We start from the raw sequence: 16,510 nt of genomic DNA on the forward strand, positions 1-16,510 counted from the left end.
TCGGTTACGGGTTCCTCCGTATGTGGCAAGACAAGATGTCCCGCCATTTGTTCTGGACTGTCCAGAGGAGCTGATTGCGGGATTTAGTGGGGCAGACGTGACAACCTCTCAGCCGTTTCACATCATTTATACTCCGAATATAGCCTATTATTTTTCCTAAACTAGGATTAAATGCCCCTTTATTATCTTGTGTGTTAGCGTAATACAAACAGACAGTAAATGCGACAAAAGATACTATTCCTTTCAGACTATATCTACAATAGCTTTATGTTATGCCCTCCTTCAGAGCTGGACTCCCAGGAGGAGCTCCAGAAGAAGCGCATTTGCCGCATCATCACAAGAGATCTCCCACAATATTTTGCGGTGGTGTCCCGAATTAGGCAAGACAATATTCTGATCGGTCCAGAAGGAGGCGTCCTTAGCAGCACAGTGGTGCCCCAAGTGCAAGCAGTTTTTCCTGAAGGGGCCCTAACTAAGAGGATCAGGGTTGGCCTGCAGGTAAGTCAGAATTTCTTTCCAGGGTTTGTGTTTCAGCTCCGAGGAATTAATCTGATTTCAATGCTCCCTTGTGGTAGGCCCAGCCGGTGAGTTTGGATATTGTCAGGAGGGTTCTTGGAAACAAGTCCAGCTTCAGCCCCATTGTAACTCTAGAGCCACGTCGAAGGAAGTTCCATAAACCTATAACCATGACAATCCCGGTCCCGAAAGGCAACTCTGATGCAGTCCTTCACAGTTTAGGACGGGACACCCCGACGTTGCGCCTACTCTGCAGTATCACCGGTAAGACCCAACTCATTGGCCAAAGGCAGACACACAGTCGCCATGTCTTTTTTCAATCGGTTGGCCTCTGTTTTTCAGGTGGAACGACACCGGCCCAATGGGAGGACATAACAGGAACCACTCCCTTAACATTCGGCACTGACCATGTGTCCTTCACTACAAATGTTTCTGCAAGGTAAGGAGCCAATCTATATTTAGAGCGATCCTGGATTAACGTAGGTGTGCACGACCCCGGTAATTCTTCCAACGTTTCTAGGTTTTGGCTAATAGATTGCCGGCAAGTCCAGGAATCGGTCAACTTCTCCTCGCAAGTGTACCGAGAGATCATTTGTGTGCCTTATATGGCCAAGTTTGTCATCTTTGCCAAAACCCACGACCCCATCGAAGGGCACCTGCGCTGCTTCTGCATGACCGACGACAAGATTGACAAAACATTGGAGCAGCAGGAGAATTTTACAGAGGTGGCCCGCAGTCGAGATGTAGAGGTAGGTTAAGTTACTTGACTTTTGCAGATGACTACACGTTTAACAACAACAAAAACTGAAATCTGCCAGCAGGGGGCACTACCATTGATGAATAACGTATCTCTGCTTTGTTTTAGGTATTAGAAGGAAAACACATTTACGCAGATTGCTGTGGAAACTTTGTCCCACTCACCAAAAGTGGCCAGCATCATCTGTTCAGCTTTTTTGCCTTCAAGGAGAACCGACTTACACTTTTCATCAAAGTAAGCGTTCTTTTCTTCAGTTGCTCATGCAAATACACAGAACAGACTGAGGCGGATCTCGTGGCTGTTTGCAGATCAGAGATAACACCCAGGAGCTGTGCGGTCGCTTGTGCTTTCTGAAGGAACCCCGGAGTTACAGGTCACTTCCCTACAACGCCATATGCAACCTCAACATCACTCTACCCTCATACTGCAAGGTAGGGGTGTGACAATATATTGAAAAGGTGATATATCGCGATACTCTGTAGCCCAAAAGGTTATCGATATACTCCCACCAAGAAAGCTAATTTAAAACCTGAAAAGGAACCAACAGGTTGCTACCAAAAATCTTCCATTAGAATAGTGTGAATGTTAGCTAATTTGCTGCCATTGACGGCTCTAGACACCCAATCCATGTTGACTGGACGGTAGTGTTGTCTTTTAATAAACCCTTTAAATCTTCGATTTAATCTGTTGGATGAAAATGATTATTAGTCTTAGTCATATTTTTACAAATTGGTTAGTCTTCGTCTCATTTTCGTCAACAAATACTCGACCTGGACACCACGGACTGTAAACAAGAGACTCGCCACACTGAAGCTATCGCTAACGCAAATTCTATGCTAATGCAGTAATAAAGTTTTACATTCTGTGTGAGATCATCACTCAACACAGACCTTTTAAAGGCTAACGCATTATTAAATATTCTTTCTCGTCAAAGATAAGAAAGCAAATCTTACCATGTGTTTCAAAACAAGTCCGGCTGCAGCTATCGATTATATTAGTCGTCGATTAATCCATGAACTACTTAGTTCTAATAATCAAGTAATCGGATTAGGAACATAAAAAATTAAAATACCTGAGTTTAGCCTCAAACGGTATTTAAAAAAAAAGAGGATCTAAGTACAACAAAAGAACAATTGGCTAACCTCATAGCAAACGTCTGCTAGCTTAAATGCTGTAAAATGCGAACATTTTTTTTACAGTGCTCTCATATTCCCACAAAAACAGCTAAATATACTAGTGCTGTCAAATTTATCGCGTTAACGGGCGGTAATTGATTTTTTAAATTAATCACGTTAAAATATTTGACACAATTAACGCATGGACGGAATGACCCGTTCATGCGTTGCCTCAGTTTACTATGACGCCGTTTTAGCACATCGAGAGCGAAAAGGACTCAGGCGTTCATTGGACCGCGGCTTTTATTGACTTCCCATCATGCATTTGGGTGGAGCAAGAGACAATCTTTTTCTTTATACGCCTAACACAATGCAGGACATACTGTATATCATTTGCAGCCACCACTGACAGTCATGGTTGCCCAACTTCCCCTCATGCATTTTGGCGGAGCAGGAGATGTCCTTTTTCTAAACACGCCTAATTGAACTCAACGCAGAACATACTGTATTCCATTTGCAGCCACCACTGACAGTCACGGTTGCCCAACTTCCCATACTGCATTTGGGCAGAGCAGGAGACATTCTTTTTCTTAACACGCCTTATTGAACACAATGCAAAACATACTGGGTAACACTTTATAATAACTATCCGTTTTACTAGTTAATATATCATTAGTAAATTGTTGATAAATGATTATTGTTGATTTGTGAAGTATTTCTTAACAGTTTGTTAAGCATTTTCAGGATGTTCCAATATGGTTGACCCCATTCTAAATGCCCATGCTATTTGATGGATCTTAAAATTATATACACTTTATGTTGAAGGTCATAAGTTTTATTGGTTAAATATACAAAGTACAAATATTTGTTGGTTCTATGGCAGATTTTCCTAAATGTGCAACATGAGCGCTGCCTGCAAAATGCCTTATCAAAATGCCTTTTCTTTTGAAGTGAACGGCATTTCTTAATCTGAAAAGATAGAAATGCCAAACGTTACACACAAAAACTTTTCTACACAAACTGTGTTTCAGGTTAAGAACACCCTGTAACAAACTGTTAACAAATACTTCACAAATCAACAATAAATCATTTGTCAACAGTTTACTAATGATCTGTTAACTAGTAAAACGGATAGTTATTATAAAGTGTTACCACATACTGTATAACATTTGGAGCCACCACTGACAGTCATGTTTGCCCAACTTCCCATCATGCATTTGGGCGGAACAGTTAAGTCGCTACAGTATCATTTAGTGAAAGCACAACAAAAATAATATTACTATTTCTCAAAAAAATAATGTTCACAAAAAGAAAAGCGCGAGAACTGGCATTCCCAATCAAATAGCTAAGCATAATACACATAAATGTTAATAATATTAATGCCATCTTGTGGATTTGTTATAATAAACAAATACATTACTTATGTACTGTATGTTGAATGTTTATGTCTGACTTGTGTCTTATCTTTCCAATCCAACAATAATTTACAGAAAAATATGGCATATTTTAGAGATGGTTTGAATTGCGATTAATTACGATTAATTTTTAAGCTGTGATTAACTCGATTAAAAATTTTAATCGTTTGACAGCCCAAAAATATACTTATAATCTAAACAATGAATGCATTAAAAAAAAACATTAGCTCAAACAAAAACTTACCATATGTTGGTCTCAATGGGGAGCAGCTGAATTCAGCCATGTTAAATGAGATATATCATATTCACTGTTGCCACCAGAGGGCAGTGTTTCCACCCAAATGAAAGAAAAAAATGCAACACTTTTAAAACAAAACATTTCAACACCACTTAATGAAACGAATTCTCATAGCAGCAAAATTTAATGCAAAGCTTTTTTTCGAATCAAATCACTCTAGTTAATCGATGCAGCGTTGCAGCACTAAAAACAAGCAACTTTGGAGCACGTCACATGAGTGACACAATCAAACACTGCTACACTGCTGGCTAACTACTACTACATACAGTAAGAAAATATCACACATTTGGAACATAGGACAGAAACAATGGCCCATTTTCGTTTCGTCAGACGAAAACTGAAACTAGTCTTGCCATGTTTTGGACACGATTTTAGCTCGTCGACGAAATATTTAATTATTGTCATCGTTGACGAAAACAACAATGCTGGGAGAGATATTTTAGCCGCAACTGTTAACGCCATGCCCGCAAAAATTCTTGCGCAGAGCCCTGAAAGAGATTTCAGTTTGTATTATTGACCGTATTGATTTGTTTGATTTCAGGAGCAAAAGCCTTACAGTCGCTGAAAAAAACCAAAACTTTTTGTCTCTCTCCCTCTTGTTGCTTCGTTGCTTTGGGAAAAGGAGTCCGATTCAGATCAGGATGAAGAGGTAAAGACAGCTGCCAGAACTACCATCTAAATTGCATCAAATGTCATGTATGCTATTTGTATTACTAATCCACATTCTTTTTAATCCCCAGGTCAACACCGTACAAGAGAAATGTAAGCCATTTTTACAGTTCGGTTGAAGGAAATATTTCAGTATAAATCAGAGCATGCAACAATGCCACAGTCAGTGGGGCAAATAAGTATTTAGTCAACCACCAATTGTGCAAGTTCTCCTACTTGAAAAGATTAGAGAGGCCTGTAATTGTCAACATTGGCAAACCTCAACCATGCGAGACAGAATGTGGGAAAAAAAACAGAAAATCACATTGTTTGATTTTTAAAGAATTTATTTCCAAATTAGAGTGGAAAATAACTATTTGGTCACCTACACACAAGCAAGATTTCTGGCTGTCAAAGAGGTCTAACTTCTTCTAACGAGGTCTAACGAGGCTCCACTCGTTACCTGTATTAATGGCACCGGTTTTAATTCATTATCGGTATAAAAGACACCTGTCCACAACCTCAATCAGTCACACTCCAAACTCCACTAAGGCCAAGACCAAAGAGCTGTCGAAGGACACCAGAGACAAAATTGTAGACTTGCACCAGGCTGGGAAGACTGAATCTGCAATAGGTAACGCTTGGTGTAAAGAAATCCACTGTGGAAGCAATTATTAGAAAATGGAAGACATACAAGACCACTGATAATCTCCCTCGATCTGGGGCTCCATGCAAGATCTCACCACTTGGCGTCAAAATGATAGCAAGAACGGTGAGCAAAAATCCCAGAACCACACGGGGGGAGCTAGTGAATGACCAACAGAGAGCTGGAACCACAGTAACAAAGGCTACTATCAGTAACACAATGCGCCGCCAGAGACTCAAATCCTGCACTGCCAGATGTGTCCCCCTGCTGAAGCCAGTACACGTCCAGGCCCGTCTGCGGTTCGCTAGAGAGCATTTGGATGATCCAGAAGAGGACTGGGAGAGTGCGTTATGGTCAGATGAAACCAAAATAGAACTTTTTGGCAGAAACACAGGTTGTCGTGTTTGGAGGAGAAAGAATACTGAATTGCATCCGAAGAACACCATACCCACTGTGAAGCATGGGGGTGGAAACATCATGCTTTGGGGCTGTTTTTCTGCAAAAGGACCAGGATGACTGATCTGTGTAAAGGAAATAATGAATAGGGCCATGTATCGAGAGATTTTGAGTGAAAAGTTCCTTCCATCAGCAAGGGCATTGAAGATGAGACGTGGCTGGGTCTTTCAGCATGACAATAATCCCAAATACACAGCCAGGGCAACAAAGGAGTGGCTTCGTAAGAAGCATTTCAAGGTCCTGGAGTGGCCTAGCCAGTGTCCAGATCCCAATACACCCAATAAAACATCTGTTGAGGGAGTTGAAAGTCCGTGTTGCCCAACGACAGCCCCAAAACATCACTGCTCTAGAGGAGATGTGCATGGAGGAATGGGCCAAAATACCAGCAACAATGTGTGAAAAGCTTGTGAAGAGTTAAAGAAAACGTTTGGCCTCCGTTATTGCCAACAAAGGGTACATAACAAAGTATTGAGATGAACTTTTGTTACTGACCGCATACTTATTTTCCACCATTATTTGCAAATAAATTCTTTAAAAATCAAACAATGTGATTTTCAGTTATTTTTTTCCAAATTCTGTCTCTCATGGTTGAGGTTTACCTATGTTGACAATTACAGGCCTCTCTAATATTTTCAAGTGGGAGAATTTGCACAATTAGTGGTTGACTAAATACTTATTTGCCCCACTGTACTTGCTATTCACTTGCCACTTGTTTGTGAGCCTTGCCACCTTCATTTGCATGCAACGTCCTCATCCTCCACCAGTATTTTTGTTGTTGTCTCATAGTCCAGGTGTTAAATGCATATTTATTGCCCTGACCTCCTTCTCAAATGTTTGTCTTCCTTTCATTTGAATTTATATTTTTTTTACGCCTTACTTGTCGGTCCTCCAAACGGAAGATGACGACATGACGAGGTCAGAGCTAATTCGGGAACCGGACCTGCTATCGGACGTTTCGGAGATGAAACAAGACTTGATTAAAATGACGGCCATTTTGGCAGCCGATCCTTCGAAGAAATCCCCTTCTTTGGAAGGGTCTCGTCCGGAAAAAGGAGCGCACGATGTTTCCACGGTGCCGTTAGAAATCATGGAGAAGGACCTTGAGAAAGTTAAAGAAGACCTTAAGAAAGTTAGTAAAATTCTAAGGAGCGGTACATGTGTTGAGGCAGTGAAAACAAAGATGGAGGCTGAGGAGTGGGTCCTTCTCTCTCACAGTGAGATAGAGGAGGCCCAAAGAGAGGCAGGCTTGAAACCTCCAGAGCTGCTCACACCTTCAAGATCAAAAGACACGAAAGACGGCAGTGTCCCCAAAGAACACCTAATTGATGCACAAAAAGGAAAACCAATCACTTCGACCACAGTACAAACGCCTCTTGGAAGTGATCAGCAACAACTCAACAACAACTCCCCCATCTCTGAGACGTCACAATCTGTGTCCCCTCTGGTTGAAGAGACTCCCATTGGCTCAATAAAAGACAAAGTCAAAGCCTTACAAAAGAAAGTAGAGGCTGAGCAAACGCGACGAGAAAGCAAGCCTTTACATTTGCCCGTTGGCGCCAAACAGACTCCTAAGGTCAAAGAAACCCCCGCCCATAGAAAAACGGCCAAAGTTGGATCAGAAAAGCATGAAGAAAGCGTCTCAGTTAAAGAGTTGATGCAAGTGTTTCAAAAGGAGTCATCGCAGAAAGAGTCAGGGTTGTATAAGACCAAAATACCAACAGCGTCAAGATTGGAAGATACCACAATGTCAGATAAACCTGTACAGAAAGAACGAGAAGTGTCTCTTGATTCTAAGATTTGTTCAATCGGCAAGAAAAGCGCAACAGACACGAAGCTAACCAAATCAAGAGACTTTGAAAAAGTCGAGCATGGAGAGGAAGGTACTCCTGCAGACTCGACGAGTGGCAGTTCTGGAACTCCTCATCAAAGTTCTGAGGAGAGTTACAAACATGAGGGTCTGGCAACTCCTGGTACAAGCCCTGAAAGCCTGTGTCTTTCACCCAAAAATGAACAAGAACAAACACGGGACGTAGTGGCTAAAACAACTTTGGTGGTCACAAAAGGAAGTAAAGGCACAGAAAAGACTGGAATACCCAGTGAAAGTCAAAGACTAGGCTCTGCTGACCTACTGTCCACTGAATTGACCTCCGGTGTCTCTTTCAGCGACTGCGCACCAAGTGAGTCCACATCTGATGCAAGAAGCAAGCCTCAGTGTAATAAATCTGATGCCGCTCAAAAGACCATTTCAAATACTGTTGAACAACTTAGCCCTGACTTTCAACTTTCGTTGCCTTTAGCGTCTTCCGAATCCTTTTATAAGTGCCAAGGAAGCTTAGAGTCGCTTCTAAAACGAGACTCCGATCTTCTCAGTCCAGTAGCTGACGACTCTCTGATAATAAGCCACAGAGACTCGCTCGAGAGTAGTCCCGTCATTGACGAAAACTCCTCCATTAAGTCCCCAGATTCCATCGAACCCAGCCCCACCAAGGAATCCCCTCCTCATGACTCCTTAGAGAGTAGCCCAGTTGACCAGCCCAGCCCTTCATCATTTCCATTCAAGGTAGATCATCCGAGTCCATCGCCATTCCTTCCAGACTCCTCTAACGAAGCATCGAACAAAGATACATTGCAGGGTAGACATTTGCGAGACCTTGACGGTAGTGCCGACGATGACAGTTGCGAGCAGACTTCGCAGATGACGAGTTCTGGTAAGAGTCCTCTCTCCCCTGATACCCCTAGCTCTGATGAGGTAAGTTACGATTTAAATCCCAAACATCATGACCATTCATCCCTGTCTTTCCAATTCAAACCTACAGTCATCTATGAAGAACCAGACGAGGATGATGCCTCAGACAGCATTGAATCTGAGAAAAGAGTTACAGCTAGAATGAAATCAGTTGATGAAATGGAAGGGGATTTAAATTTCCTAAGCGACACACAATATAAATTTGGGGCGAAAAGACTCCCTGAGCAGAAAGGGTTACCTCTTCCCCCTGACCTCCATATTAAAGTTCCCTCTTCTTTTTCAGCAGGTGTGCGTGATGGGTCCTACGCAAAAGATGTCAACAGCAAAACAGTTAGTCTCAGCCAAGAGGAAGCTTCCACAGGTCATTCAAAAGCTAACCTAAGACCGGCATTGCAACCATCACATGGTGTGCCTGGTCAAGATGGACCTTCTAAAACAGCTATACCATCAAACACAGAAAATAAAACTGATGAACAAAAGGAGGACAGCTTACGGAAGTCGAGACAAATTTTGGCAGACTTGGCCACGTCCCGATTTCCGACCAGTACGCCAGCTAGTAACATAACAGATGAAGTCAAAGCATCTCCAGATGTTGGCCTTAATGCAACTAGTCAAACAAAGGAAGCATTTAAACCTGAGTTCTGTATCTACGACGATACAGAAGAGGATGAGCTTGAACACCCCAGAACCGAGTCCAAAGGTGTCACTGCGAGGGTAGGTGCGGCATCCCCGTGGTCTGCCATGCTGGACGACGACGGCGCTTTTGAAGCTCGTCTCCAAGTCGAGGAAGAGAAGATACTTAATCTAGTAGTGGACTCTCAGTCTCTGCCAGGGACCCCAGACACCACACCGGGTAAAACGCCAACAGAGGACAGCACACCGACGAGTGAACCTAACCCCTTTCTCTTCCAAGAAGGAAAGCTTTTCGAAATGACCCGAAGCGGTGCTATTGACATGACCAAAAGGAGCTGTGAAGAAGATGGCGGCGGTGGTGGCTTTGCTTTTTTCCAAATTGGTGAACATCTACTGCAGGACCCTGTATTAGAAAACAACAGACAAGAATGCAGGGCGTTTGCAACACAACAAGAAGTTGGCCTCAATCTAAAACTCAAGGTTAAGGAGCAGTCTGAAGAAACGGAAAATTCACAGCTTCAGGTAGAAACAGAGGCAGAGACGTCCGCCAAATCAAAAATACCCAAGATGGGCCTTTCAGCTTCAGCCAAACCTGCTGCCAAAGAGCAACTGGATCCAGAAAGCCTAGAAGTTCTAGCAGATCACAGTATGAATAGAGAGTCCTCCAATATAGATTTAAACTCCACAGATCAAATGACGATGCACGTAGAAACGGCTGAAACGACAGTTACTAGATCTATATATTCTGAGCAGGGAAGAGAGTCATCTGATTCATCTCCAGATGAATCAAAGTTCTCAGGAGAGACTCCCACATCAACAGGAACGCCCGAGCAAAGTAGTGAACTCTCAAAAACTCAATCCAAGCACCCTCATCAAGTTAAAAATAAAACCGCTTCCGTCACTTCATCGAAATCGCGAATTCCCATCATATCAAAGTCCCTCAAAACAGATTCTGCGCCCAAATCCGCAGATGATAAAAAACCCACAGGGCCTACAATCAGGGATGCGCGGAGAAAATCTGACTTGGACGCAGGCACTTGCGTAGATATCCGTGCTAAGATTTCCAACAAGAGTTTCTCCGACGGAGCCTCGACTAGGTCGAATTCGAATAAAAGCGAATCGAAACCGAAAGCTTTCCAGTCGAGATTGCCGATCAAAGGTAAAAGTGGCTCCTCTTCACAACCGTCGACTCCCGGTAAAGAAAGAAGCAAGGCACGCAAGGGCTCCGCGGAATCTTTCAAAGAGATCAGCGACGAGGCCGCCAAAGTTGCGGAAAGGCTGGCGGAGGCCAAGAAAGACGATGGTGGGCAAAATTCCGACGATGAGGGCGGTCTCATTGATCTGTCGGTAATCGAAAGAGACGCGTTTGCTCTGCCTTCGGGAGATGTCGGATCCATTAAGCGGACGGGTGCTGACGAGACACAGATGCGGCAAAGTCAAGGTATGCCAGCTCCTGATGTGAGGAACGATGAGTCTCTGCCTCTCACACGGTTCCTTCCGTTTTAGACGCAAAAGGTGGCGCAGGGAGCGAAAAGCAAACGTTGTCGGTGATAGCGGAACACCTGGGCTTCAGCTGGCAAGGTGAGTTGCAACGCTCTTGTAACTTGCGCGATGCCGATACCTTATTTTTGTTCGATTTTGGCGCAGAGTTGGCAAGAGAACTGAAATTCCCTGAGGAGAGGATCAACTTGATAAGAACTGAAAACCCTGATTCCTTGCAAGACCAAAGTTACGCACTTTTGGATTCATGGACCAAGGAAGAGGGAGTAGAGGCCATAGGTCTGTAATATGTAATATGAGGTATTTTTGTCACAAATCTGTCAGCAGGGGGCGCTAGAGGTCAATTGTAATATTGATGCAGATTGGAGTGCAGCTATTCTCTATAGACCCTACTCACATGACGTCACAACCACGCCCCCGCGCCATGTTGTCCGTCTACTCGTCGTTTTGACGCATTACCGCTACGTAAATTCCTCCTGTTATGGGGTGTTTTTCTGCTCGTTAACATTAATAATTAAAATGGTGAAGACGTGTGTGGCGGTCGGTTGCAATAACAGAGAAGATAGACGGAGAGACTTGAGGTTCTACCGTATTCTGAGAGACCCGGAGAGGAGAGCGAGATGGACTGCTGCAATTCGACGAGAAAACTGGGCTCCAAACGATTACCACAGATTATGTAGTAGTCATTTTATATCTGGTAAGATGCATTTAATATATATTTAAATGGTTTTGGGCGGACAACCACAATTAAGATCATTGCTAGGCTAATCGCCGACAACATACCGTTTCAAATTCAAGATGCTTATTTCTTCCACCATCTTTATTTTTTGAATAATATTTAGCTGGTAACAAGTGAAAGAAACTGGCCTCGTCTACGGATCATCGGTTAAACAGGGGTGTCCAAACCTTTTGCAAAGGGGGCCAGATTTAGTGTGGTAAAAATGTGGGGGGCTACCTGGGCTGATTTACGTAGAACAATACATTTAAAGAAATTTTAGCAAGCACTTCTGTGTGTCATATTTGCTTTATTATTATTTTTTAATTCATAATTTCAACAGTCTCGCCTTTGTGGCGTTCTCTTTCGCCCCTCGGGCTCTTGCGAAATACTGCTGCTGTGAAATTAAATTAGCTTCAAGTTGCTATAATTTCTCGCTAATGTTGTCGTACATGTTAGCGTGTCTTGTTCGGTAATATTATCGCGTCACATCGAACTCTTTAAAAACAGCGACTGTCTCTCTGCAAATGAGGCAGACACAGCTGTTGCGTGTTTTATTGAAGAAATAGTCCAATATCCACCTATCCTTGAAACGTCGGCCATTGCAGTCAACTTTTTTTTTTTTTATTGATTGGTGCCATTGTAGAAAATTGGGTCACACGGGGTAATGTTGCTTAGAGTGCTGCTTTTTCAAACTTTTGTGAGAATAGGCTGATTTTGTGTGGGCAAGTTAGTTGTAGATATCAGGGTAGCAGATGTCAGGCAGAGAGGGCGAAGACAGCGGGTCGAAAAATATCGATTTAGGCATCAAATATGGATCTGGCGAATGGATAGACTGAAGCTTGTCCACATAACGCCTTTTATGCAACGCATCCAATGAGTTTACAGCGTCTGAAAGCACCGGGGCTTCCATGAATTGCTCTATAAACTGAACGACTAATTGAAACCATTGAGAATAGGGCTAAACAGAGACGGACAATATGGTGGCCGGATACAGCGACACGTCATTCTGTGACGTTGGTGAGTAGGGTCTATAGAGAAGCCCTATGATTGTTTCACAAGCATTAGTGATTGTAACAGTTTTTGTTGAATCCTGTCTTTTAGGGCTGGGCGCGTGAGCACCCCCCTTACAAAAAAGTAAAAAATTGACTTTTCCCAAAACTTTTTTTGGCATATTTGGGCTGTGCTGAGAGTCCTGATATGTTTTTGGAACGTTTCCCAGCGCTCTCTGGCCCAAAAGTGTTTTTGACCGTTTTTGAAATTTTGAAAAAACGCATAAGCACCCCCCTTACAAAAAAAGTCAAAAATTGAATTTTCCCAAAAGTCAACTTTTTGGGCATATTTGGGCTGTACCGAGAGTCCTGACATGTTTTTGGAACGTTTCCCGGCGCTCTCTGGCCCAAAAGGGTTTTTTGACCGTTTTTGAAATCTTGAAAAAACGCGCAAGTATCCCCCGCTTAGAAAAAAGTCAAAAATGGACTTTTCACAAAAGTTAACTTTTTGGGCATATTTGGCTCAAAAGTGTTTTTTGTTATGACGTACTTGACTTACGCGATTTCGACACTTTCCTCCACCATTTTGTCAGCTACCTTAAATGCTACGAATGCTAACATATTTACAATTCTCACAGCAAACTGATCACACGTAACTTGACGAACTGTACCTGTAAACGTCATTACAAATGCATACACAAACATATATTAGCTGAAATAACTTACATTACTTATTTATGTGGGCTAAACCAGAGCATCGCTGACCTTTATCTATGTCACAGGAGAGTCTGCTCCTTAGTCATAAAGCGACAGTCCAGCCAGACCCAACGCTGCCACCGGAGGGCAGTGTATCCTCCATCATTAAACAAAACAATATTTTTGGACAGTTATTTTGGGGTACCTAAAGCAACACTAGGTAACTTTTCAATCTTTATAAAATATTTTCATAACATTTGTGATGACATGTCGACTGACAGCTTGTTGACTGACACCTCTTATATGTCTTACGGGGGGGGGTCTATATTGCTTTCACCGGCACTAATTAACTTTGAGGAGTGTGGCAGGAACCTTGCTACACAAAAAAAATACAAATGTGCTGACTGCTTTACGGCATACGTCACCTATCCCATTTCCCGATGCGTGAAAGACTGAAGTCGATGTGAAGGCTTTCTCGCAAATTCTGCAAAGATAGCAGAGCAACACAAGAGACCAAAAGTTTAACGGTACATAACACAAACACAATAACACAATACGATACAAAATCAAACGTTTATTAGCAACATCATATCATATGCTATTTTTAGCCACAACTGGATTCATTACTTCATTACTATTCATCCTTCACACAGCTGCTGGAAACAGAAATGTTGTTTAAAGTGTGTATCACACCAAAAAGCATGTTTATTTCATATTTTACACGGTGTTTTATACTCCTGAATGAAATGGACCACTTGGATGTGTGTGGTAGCGATCGTTTTATAGATTCAATTTTTGAATCCTGCGCCATGAAAATGAGTGACTTCTGGCTCCAGTTCGGGTTTAGGACGATTGGGAATGTGACATCACCCGGGTCAGCATCTCCCAATACAGCATTGCTTTATAGCATGCAGGTGGACTGCGGATTCAGCTGATTTTGCGCGTTGATTCGTTTATTTTTCGCATCACACCAGACAAACGGCTGCAGAAAACTGTTGCTGCACCAGGGAAAGGCGTGTGAGCCTTTCTGGATTTGAAAAGGTCCCGTTCACTGCGGATATTGGCCAAAACAAGCCCTACTACTGTGGGACAATTGGACTTATGAGGAAGTGAGTAAACATCGTATTTTGTATTACGTCAAATACTGGGATCATGGCAGACGTTTAATACAGAGGTGGCTTGCATTTAGTGGCTGATAAACGCCACTCGGCCGACGACTGGCGGCTTTTTTGGAGAGCGCTATACTCGGCTTATTGCTCTCTTCGTGTGCCCGGTGTTGGCCACGAATACAGCCAAGCAAACACTACAAACTTTCTTTAAATAAAGGACTATTTACTTACGTTTGATCATGGACAGACAAATAGAAAAGTTCTCCTCAGATCCTGCCATGTTAGCTGCACAACAACTGCACGCCGCTCTCTGTTTACATCATTGCCGTGTAGTAAAGTATTATTTTTCGCCATATTCGTGTTGACCATGTGGCAGCTACGCGTTCCTCTTACATCGGCTGGTTTGTCAGCTGCTTCCCCGACGAGCTCTCCTGTCCGTAGCAAGGGAACGAGCTGTAACTTGCTGGCCACCGGGCAGGTTGCCGATCGGCGAAGACAATCGACAATCCCGCCGTCGTGTGACATGATCCCGGGTAGTTTTGAGTGATTTTTCGCTTGGAAAGCTGAGAATAGACTTTGAAACATCACTCTGTTCGGGTTAGCATGTCGGCTAGCTGTCACGCCTCCTGGTTTATTTACGCTCTCCGAAGCCAGGGGCAGGGAAATGACAAAAGCCGGACTAACTCCGGTGGCATAAAATATAGTTTGGGAGGTGCAAGAGTTGGACAGTTTCGACCATTATGGAGTAATTTTGCCTTGTCGTACTGAATAAATGCATTTTTAAATATTTCATATACCATTTAGCACAAGACTGTTATTTGTCATGACCATACCATTTATTTAGCAATGGGGGGAAAAATACTTCGATAAAAAGAATATCCTGTAAAAATATTGGCGTCGAGAGACTGAAAAAATGACATTTTGCGGCACTCTTCATCGCATTTTCCTCATTCTGAATAATTCTCCCTCAATGGGCTGATTATTAAATCAGATGAAACCATAACCCTGCCGACGTCATCCTCCCGTTGGGGTCGCTAGAGCCCTATAATGGTAGGCGTGGCTAAACGGCGGATTAAAAGACTAATTTCTCGTCATCTGCGCTTTGCCAAATTGTTGTATATAGTCGAATCGGCTCAAAATATGATTCTAATTCGCATAATAATGCTATTTTAGACTTTTTTTATCCTGTCGTACGCACTTTAATCCATCTGCAGGCGACCGAGATATGATTTTACAACACTGTGCGCCTAAGGCAAAACACTACCGCTTTTGTCCACCGGCGTCGCTAAAATTGACCAAAACTGAAAAGTTACCTAGTGTTGCTTTTTAAAGGGTTAATTTAAACTTACGTGGAAAATCGGTTTACGTCGCCAGCATAGGAACGGAGTGTGTTTGTAACCTGGGGACTACCTGTACTTAATATCTGCTGAAAAAAAATACATACATACAAAAAAAAAAAAAAAAACTGAAAAAAAACCACAACAAAACCGGGGAAAAAGTGCAAAAATACCCCAAAACAAACGAACTTGAAAACCAACGGAATGTTTTCTTCCATAGAAACGACGCTCGTCAAGAAACTGACTGATATCAACCGCATGGATATTGTTCACCTGATCAAAACTGAAGCGACCGCCACAAAACATCAGAACGAGATGGGCACAATACAGTAAGTAATTCAAGATATTTTGGCTAAAATATGATTCCACTTCTGACACCATTTATTACTCACATGTCAGATTTGTCTTATTGACATTATTTATGCTGTTTTCTTAAAATATGGTTTTAAGTTGTACAATCTTAATGATTTTCTTGCTATGTGCTGCTGTGGCGCAGACTTAGGAAAAGCCAGTTTGAGGAGTCTGCACACTTGGAAGGAGCGGGCACTCTGAAACAGGCAAGTCCTCTAACACAATTTATTTTGGAGAACTGATATTTATTGTTAAACAAATTATGGAGTACAGGTAGTCCCGGGTTATGACGTACCCGATTCACACGATTTCAACTTTAGGACGCCGGAGTCTCGTCCGACATTTTGTCTCCAGTCGTTTTTTTTTTCTTATTGTAGCTCACAGTAACTTATTTTTTATTTGACTTTATTAATATGACATGTTCTGTCCTCACTAAACGTGAAGTTATTCAGCTTTACAGACATCAATTGTGCTTTTTTAATCTTTTGACTTTTGTAAATTTGAAAAGCTTTAACACATATGTACACTTATGTTCTAAACGACACGAATTTTAACAATGTAACACAGAAAAATTGGTGTT

General features: G+C 42.4%; 1 protein-coding gene across 6 annotated transcripts in view; it reads left to right on the plus strand.

Moving 5' to 3' along the window:
• Window positions 1-16,510, plus strand: part of LOC130927921 (ankyrin-3-like) — a 76,397-nt gene that overhangs the window by 54,875 nt on the left and 5,012 nt on the right. For all 6 annotated transcript variants that reach the window (XM_057854059.1, XM_057854058.1, XM_057854054.1 and 3 more), the window contains 13 exons: window positions 287-498; window positions 576-780; window positions 859-955; window positions 1,037-1,265; window positions 1,382-1,507; window positions 1,582-1,704; window positions 4,724-4,750; window positions 4,842-4,863; window positions 6,751-10,671; window positions 10,737-10,811; window positions 10,878-11,009; window positions 15,800-15,908; window positions 16,076-16,136. In XM_057854059.1, coding sequence (XP_057710042.1) covers window positions 287-498; window positions 576-780; window positions 859-955; window positions 1,037-1,265; window positions 1,382-1,507; window positions 1,582-1,704; window positions 4,724-4,750; window positions 4,842-4,863; window positions 6,751-10,671; window positions 10,737-10,811; window positions 10,878-11,009; window positions 15,800-15,908; window positions 16,076-16,136 — 5,339 coding nt within the window. The remainder of the gene's footprint in view (window positions 1-286; window positions 499-575; window positions 781-858; window positions 956-1,036; window positions 1,266-1,381; window positions 1,508-1,581; window positions 1,705-4,723; window positions 4,751-4,841; window positions 4,864-6,750; window positions 10,672-10,736; window positions 10,812-10,877; window positions 11,010-15,799; window positions 15,909-16,075; window positions 16,137-16,510) is intronic.

The sequence above is a fragment of the Corythoichthys intestinalis genome, chromosome 13 (genome assembly GCF_030265065.1).
Source record: "Corythoichthys intestinalis isolate RoL2023-P3 chromosome 13, ASM3026506v1, whole genome shotgun sequence".
In the NCBI taxonomy this organism is placed as follows: domain Eukaryota; kingdom Metazoa; phylum Chordata; class Actinopteri; order Syngnathiformes; family Syngnathidae; genus Corythoichthys; species Corythoichthys intestinalis.